This window comes from Gallus gallus, chromosome 20 (genome assembly GCF_016699485.2).
Source record: "Gallus gallus isolate bGalGal1 chromosome 20, bGalGal1.mat.broiler.GRCg7b, whole genome shotgun sequence".
In the NCBI taxonomy this organism is placed as follows: domain Eukaryota; kingdom Metazoa; phylum Chordata; class Aves; order Galliformes; family Phasianidae; genus Gallus; species Gallus gallus.
In genome coordinates this window covers 11,066,916-11,074,286 of record NC_052551.1, presented here as the reverse complement: position 1 = coordinate 11,074,286, position 7,371 = coordinate 11,066,916, and the positions used below count along the sequence as shown (strand labels likewise).

The following is a 7,371-nucleotide window of genomic DNA, read 5'->3' as shown; positions in this document are numbered from 1 at the left end:
GGCTCCGGGCCTCCTTCCTTCCGCCCGCCTCAGGCCCCGCCCTCCGCCTCGTCGTCACCGCTCCGCGGCCCGGCGCTGTTCCTCGCGGCGCTCCGCGGGGCCCCGGGCGGGCGCATGGGGACGGGGGCGGCGGCGTTGGGCCGGGCGGCGTTGGTGGCGGCGCTGGTGCTGCTCTACTACGGCTTCTCCATCGGCATCACCTTCTACAACAAGTGGCTGATGAAGGTGCGGGGCGGCGGGCGGAGGGGCGGCGGGCGGGCGGGCGGCGGCAGTGACGGCGGCTGTCGGTCCCGCAGAGCTTCCCGTTCCCGCTGCTCGCCACGCTGCTGCACCTCCTGCTCATCTTCGCGCTGTCGGCGCTGTCCCGCGCCGTGGTGCGCTGCCGCTCCGGGCGGCCGCCGCCGACGCTGTCCTGGGCCGAGTGGCTCCGCCGGGCCGCGCCCGCAGGTACGGGCGGGGATGGGGCGGCTTTGGCCGGGGTTGCGTCGTCTCCAGGCTGACGGCGGCTCTCCGGCCGGGGCCGGGGATGTATTTAGACATCGATAGGATCTCTCTGAGCCTCCGCTGAACTGTCCCAACCCTCAGCCTCTCCTCGTAGGAGACGTACCGCTCCGCCGATCCGTTTGGTGGGCCTACGTTGTGCTCCTGCCGCTGCGTCGCCCTTGTACCGGGGGCCCGGTGTTGGGTACGGCCCCATCGGTGCTGAGTAGAGGGGAAGGATCGGCTCTGTTGGCCTGCTGGCGACACATGGCCCGGCACAGCCAGGGCCGGCTTCCTTAGCAGTGAGGAGGGCACGCTGCTCTGTGTGTTCAGTGTGGTGCCCGCTGGGTCTCCAGGGTCCTCTTCTGGAAAGCCTCCGTCCCCCGGGGCAGCCCCAGCACCCACTGCTGCCCGGGGTTGTTCCTTCCCAGCTGTGGTTATCTGCCCCCATCTGTGATGAACTTTATTAGGTTTTTGTGAGCAAAGCTCTCTGGCCTATCAGGATCCCTTGTGATGGCTGCCTGGCCCTGTGGTGTGTCAGCTGCTCCCCTGGGTTCACATCATCTGTGGATTTACTGAGAGTGCCCTTTGCCCACTATCCAAATCTTTAACAACAGTACTGAGCAGGGCTGGACACAGTATGGACACCTGGGGTACCCCGCTCATTACTGCCCCCAGCCACGCTTTGTACCACTTACTGCTGCCCTCTGAGTTGTGCTGTTCAGTCAGGTTCTGGTATGTGTGGCTGTCCCTCCAGCTCACACTCCAAGAGCTTCACCATGAGTGTTTTCTGGGAGTCAGAAGTCTAGGAAGGCAGTATCTGCTGCTCCCCTCTCATCCACCGGGATGGTGATTTCATTATAGAAGCATAGCAGATTGGACAAGCGGGGTTTCCCCTTGCTGAATCCCTGCTGACTACTACTGATGATTTTCTTCTCCTTCACGTGCCTGGAAATGGTTTTTAAGAACAGCTGTCCCATGACCTTCCTTGGAATCTCAGCCTTTTGCTGTGCTGGTATTGAAAAGTTACTGGCTCTGCTCTTTGTTTGTGGTCAGTTAGCAGAGATTTCTTCTGTGGTGGACAGACAGTTAACTTCAGCACATTTTCTTTGATTCTTCAGCTTTGTCAACTTCCTTGGATATTGGGCTGAGTAACTGGAGCTTCCTGTATGTCACCGTCTCCCTGTGAGTACAAATCTCATCTTCCCTGGGTGTCCTCTGGTGGGGTTTGGGAAGTGCTGCATTGGGGTCAGCATCTGGAGCGGCAGGTGGCCCCGTGGGGTTGGCATGCAGGGGTTGTGTTGGGCTGTCTGGCAGCTGCATAACGCAGATCTCCTTCCTAATGGTGCTTCTCTGGGAAGGGCTGCATTGGAAGGTATTGATAATGTATTTTGGTCCTTACAGCTACACGATGACCAAATCCTCTGCCATTCTCTTCATCCTGTTGTTTTCATTGCTCTTCAAGCTGGAGGAAATGGTAAGGGTTCAGTGCAGTGCTTTGAGGAGGCTGAAACTCAGGCACAGGGAGGCAGGAGATACGTGCATGAGAAACATAAGTAGAGAAGGAGTGCAATTGTGTGGATGACTGGAAGAGTTAACCGTTTGGCTCTAGGAGTCTTTGTAGTGACTTTGTGTTTGCTCTCACCCAGAGGGTGGCATTGGTGCTGGTGGTTGTGCTCATCGCTGGGGGGCTCTTCATGTTCACCTACAAGTCCACGCAGTTCAACACACAGGGGTTCATGCTGGTGCTCTGTGCCTCTTTCCTTGGGGGTGTTCGCTGGACTCTCACACAGATACTTATGCAGAAGGCTGAACTGGGTATGTAAAGAGCAGGAACTGGGAGGTGGTGCTGGTGAAGGGTGGGGAATAAGGAGGCTGTGACTTACTGCAGAAACAAAACCTCTTGTGTAAGGGACAGCGTTCGAAGCCTGGGATGGGGATCGTCTGTTGGTGGGTAATAAAGATAGTTTGGCCTCTGCAGCAGCATCAGCCTGGGCATTGCAAAGAAGGCTTACATCTACACGTAGTACTGATAGCTCAAGGGAGGACTTACTACTCCCTGGTTTGTTGTTACTTGATCCATTATTGATTCTCTTCTTGCAGGGCTCCAGAACCCCATTGATATCATGTTTCACCTGCAGCCACTCATGTTCCTGGTGCTCTTCCCTCTGTTTGCAGTGTTTGAGGGTGCGTGAGTTAATTAGGAAAAGCAGGGGTAGCTTAATAGAGCGGTTGGGAGTTTGCTTAGCTGGTTCAAGATGATTCATGTTGGGAAGTGAACACCTGTGAACTTTACAAAGCAGTGCTGGAGTTACAAGGACCAAGATATAATTAAGTAGAATATCACAGAACACGTAAGAATTGTAGCTCCCCATACTTGTGGAAATAAGGGGAATAAAGACCTGGCTTTACGTCCTCCTGATACTGGAATGTGGGCGGCTCAGCTGAGTCTTGTGGGGGGTCCTGGGGGTTGGGAAGGGTCCTCTGCTACTCACTTTCTTGTTCCTAGGCCTGCCTTTGTCCGTATCAGAGAGGCTCTTCCACTTCCATGAAGCAGGAGTGATGTTCTGTATGGTAGGAAAGCTGTTGTTGGGTGGAATTCTTGCCTTTGGTCTAGGCTTTTCTGAGTTCCTCTTGGTTTCCAGAACATCTAGCCTCACCCTTTCTATTGCTGGTATTTTTAAGGTAAGGCATGGTTCCTGTTCTAATACTAAAGGGCAAGTACTGGGTCACCCCTAATGGGCCTAATGTGGTGGGAACTTCCTTACAGCCTCAGAAGTCGTCTGTGATTTTTATTCTCCTGACACAGGAGCTTGATGCTTTGACTTGCTGTCTCTGCAGTGAGGGCTCGTAGTCCCTGCTGCTCTGACAACAAAGGGCAGAGGCATTAAATACTGTTAAGGTCCAAAGTTTGGTGGGATCTGGGGGAAACTAGAACACGTGGGCCTCTTGAGCAATGGATGGTGTGGGAGGGAAGAGAGTTAGGAAGAACGCTTTGTTGCATCAGACCTGGATAAGGATAAACCTCTGGTTAGAGGTAACTCATTAACCTGGTTTGGCATGTTCTAAGCAAGAATCACAGAATTGCTCAGGTTGGAAAAGACCTTAAAGATTATCGAGTTCAACCACGACCTAACCAAACTACCCTACCAGCCCTCTGCTAAATCATGTCCCTGAGCACCACATCCAAACCAGGGATGGTGACTCAACCACCTCCCTGGGGAGCCTATTCCAGTGCTAAACGACCCTTTCTGTAAAGAAGTGTTTCCTGATATCCAACCTAAACTTATCCTGGCATAACTTAAGGCCATTTCCCCTCGTCCTTGCTCTCAGCAGCTCTCACTGCTGTCGCCTGTCAGCACTAAGAAGAGACCAACCCTGCTCTGCTGTAAGCACCTTTCAGATATTAGAAGAGAGCGATAAGGTCTCCCCTCAGCCTCCTTTTCCCCAGGCTAAACAGCCCCAGTTCCTGTCCTTCCTTGACAAGTACAGTGTATGTACTTCTGAGCTGGTTGGTGACATGTGAAACTCAGCTATGTAGGAATCCTAAAACTTCCAGATTAGATGAGTGGTTCAATCAGGGGACGTAAAATCCCCGATCCCAGTTTGACAGGTTGTTCTGATTCTGCAGCCTGACATCTTGATTTAGGCTTCAGCTGCAAAATAACTTACTCACACCTCGTCAGGTCCTGGGCTGCCACTTGTCATGTTTTTTCTTTCCACAGGAAATCTGTGTTTTATTCCTTGCCACACACCTGCTGGGAGACCGCCTCAGTCCCTTAAACTGGCTTGGCTTTGCTGTTTGTCTGTCAGGAATCTCCCTTCATGTCATTCTCAAAGCTGTAAATTCCAAAGGTGATTCTGGTTTTAAATACCTTTGTGTTTCTCTTTAGGCGTTCTTGCAGTTTCACCAGGAGCTGCACCTGATTCCAGCTGCTTGCCAGCAGCAGGTTTGATGGGTGCTCCAGTGAGCTGCCTTGTTAGTAAATGAGCTGTCTTCACGCAGGTGAGAAAACACTGAATCTACACAAAGAGACGTGCTCTGAGCCTGTCCTGGAGCTGCTGCTGCACCACACTGAACATGGGGAGGAGGAGGAAGATGTTGGAACACTACAACAACACTGAATGAACGTGAAGCACAGTTCCCTCCTCTGTACTTACCAGGTCTGTCTGACAGCTGCCTAGGAAGAAGGTCCAAGATTCTCTGTCTTTGACTTTCCAAAGGAGAATGAGGGTCCAGTGAGAGCCCTGCTGTTCTACTGCAGCGCGGATCCATAGATGCTGCACAGCAAACAAGCAATACCCTTTGCTGGAGAGCAAACTTGGAAGATGAATCCCAGTTCAGCAGAAGTAAAATGGTGAGACTGGGAAAACTTTCTAGGGAATCCTGAAGGCTTTGTATTGAGATTGCAGACCACGAGCTGCGGATCAAGTATGGACATGTCTGGACTGCAGGCTGAGTGGTTCCAGGATGGTTTTAGTGGTGTTTAGGCTTTAGCTACAAAGAGGAAGGTAGGTGCATCTTCCTGTGCTTGTTTTGTGGTTCTGCCGAATGGGAGCTCCTGTCTTTGTGGGAGCAGGTAACTGCATGTAATTCCCAAGACTTGTCCCAGTGAGAAAGGGCCTTTGTGCCTGGTGACCTCCATGTGTGTATGTAAGGAGAGGAGTACTTATCTATCCGCTGGTATTTGGGACCAATTAAACATAGCCAAATTACGTTGGGCAGAGAAAGAATGAGCGTGCAGGGAGTCCTGCTGGCCCTACAGCCAAGGGGGGAGAGGGCGCAGGACATCTAGCTTGAGCAGTAAGCTTATCAGCAAGTATGTGGGTATTTTTTATGGTTGGTTGGTTGGTTTTGGTTTGTTTTTTATTTTCAATAAACTAGTTTTCTGATTCCTGACTGTCTGCACGTTATGTAGCTGTGCTTCAGCAAGCACAGATCATTTCTCTTCTGAACTTTCTCTTAGACCCATGGTGTCCTTGCTACTGCATGCCCTATTGATTTGGACAAATACTTGCTCATCAACAGGTTGCTTGACCTCTAGGATTAGGGGTCCTATTTGCCAGCTGAGAAGGATTTGTCTACCTTGATGTGCCAGCAAGACCCCATATCCTAACAACACGTAGTACATTGTTTCACTGTAGGAGCCTTATGTCTGCCCCATTGGTTTGGGTCAGTGAGAGCTGACATTTTGTCTGGGGAGGTGGAATAGTGCAGGATTTAAGACGTGTCTACTTCCTTTATGCTGAGCCTGAAGTGGGGTTGGGCAGCAGCTCTTCATGTTCTTTGCCTGGCAGAATTTTCACCTCTCTGGCAGTTCTGTTTGCTGTGTGAGCTTTTAGGGTTTTTTGAGGTGGGAATGACTGTGAGAACACTTCCCAAATGTTGAGCGATGCAGGCTTCCTCTTGAGAGGAGCTGAGCATTTAAGTGAATTTCTCATACTCTGAGAACCTGAAACATCTTGACTGGTTGTCACTCCATTGATTTTGCTCGTTAGCTTTGAGACAGGAGGCCATTCATGGTGTCTTCAATCAGGAGCATATTCTGCAAAAAAAAAAAGCTGGTTCTGAGGACAACTTTTGGTAATGCTGATCGGTTTTCATCGTGTTCTAAAGGACACTGATGTCTTGCTTTAGAGCAGACAGCAGGTGGAGCAGCTACCTCATGTAAAGCTCCTGGAGCAGTGCTGGTGGCCCGGCAGCACCCCAGGGGATGCTGTGTGCCAAGTGGGACACGTCCTGGAGTGAGAATGGTTTGTTCTGTCCCTGGCTGGATTTTCCAATAGTTGGGGCTTGTGATGCTTCCACTGGGGTTCACCCTGTTTGCCCTACTGAAAGGTGTAAGCACCATCTTCTTTTGTGAAGCACTCAATACTGATTTTGCATACTGGGGGGCAGTGATGCTTTCTGCCTGTGGGCTGTTAGCAGTGTCGCAGCTTCTCTTTGCCTTTCACTTTTCACTCTCCTTGGACTGAACTTTGGGCTTCTTTCTATTGCATAGCTCTTGGGCTGGGATTTCAGGTCCCTGCAAATCCGAGGTAAGGGTGACTTTGTTCACAAAGATTTGCATCCCATATGGTGCTGGAAGATAAAAATTTAATTGTGCCTGTGCAGGTTCTTGGGAGCCGCAGGGCTCTGCAGTCTGTTGCTTCCAGAGTTGTTTCTTCTTTAAGGCGAAGGGGTTGATGCCCTACAGCCTACTGTCCAACATCTTGCCTTTCTGACCTACAGACTTCTTGGTGACAAATAGACCACTGACATTTACTGCAGTTATATGTGTTGCTCATACCTTTTGGAACAGAGGTAGTCAGGGTCTCCTGTTGCCCCTGAAGCTGTTGCAGACTTGGGTCGATGCAGTTAGAGGAGTGAGGTGGTCGTGCAGACCCTCCTCTCACCGGCACGAAGTCAGGAGCTGCTTGAGAGGATGGGAGGTCATCATCTTCTGTGCCATTGTGTGGCACGATGTGGTTTGCCTCTTTCCCAATGGAAGACTGTGAAGGTTGGGCATACTGGAACACACGAGCACTGCAGTGCTGAGGAGATCTGCGTGTGTGTGTGACAGCATAGGTATGCCAGCACCTTAAGTGGGGAGAACGTGCACGTGTGTTCCTGCTGGGGAGGTCTGTGCAGGTCTGCACACACACTGACACACAGCCAGGCACAGGAAATAGAGGGCTGTGATTGAATATTGATGGTGTTTGAACTAATTAATGAGTGGAAGCAAAGCTGAATGAATCTCAGAGGTGCTGCACTCCTTCCACAAGCTCTGTCCTTGCCTGTAAGGCCAGGTGTTTATTTACATGGATGCTGATTTTTGCTCCCTGCCTCCCCCCAGGAGGTCTCTTTACTTGAACAACAGCTGCTTGCCTTCCTGCTGGTATTTCAACACA

At 51.3% G+C, this 7,371-nt stretch overlaps 1 protein-coding gene across 2 annotated transcripts; it reads left to right on the top strand.

Annotated features, from left to right (window-relative positions):
• The first annotated feature begins 38 nt into the window (after positions 1-38).
• SLC35C2 (solute carrier family 35 member C2) lies at positions 39-5,373 on the top strand. 2 transcript variants are annotated; one of them, NM_001030865.2, is made up of 9 exons: positions 39-225; positions 297-447; positions 1,602-1,665; positions 1,885-1,957; positions 2,130-2,298; positions 2,584-2,667; positions 2,990-3,165; positions 4,206-4,335; positions 4,487-5,373. In NM_001030865.2, the coding sequence occupies exons 1-9, from the start codon at positions 115-117 to the stop codon at positions 4,603-4,605; spliced, it is 1,077 nt and encodes a 358-aa protein (NP_001026036.1). In that variant the 5' UTR covers positions 39-114; the 3' UTR covers positions 4,606-5,373. The 2 variants fall into 2 exon arrangements, with proteins under 2 accessions (NP_001026036.1, XP_040506658.1); XM_040650724.2 differs by lacking the exons at positions 39-225; positions 297-447 and adding an exon at positions 1,096-1,495.
• Positions 5,374-7,371: the final 1,998 nt, after the last annotated feature.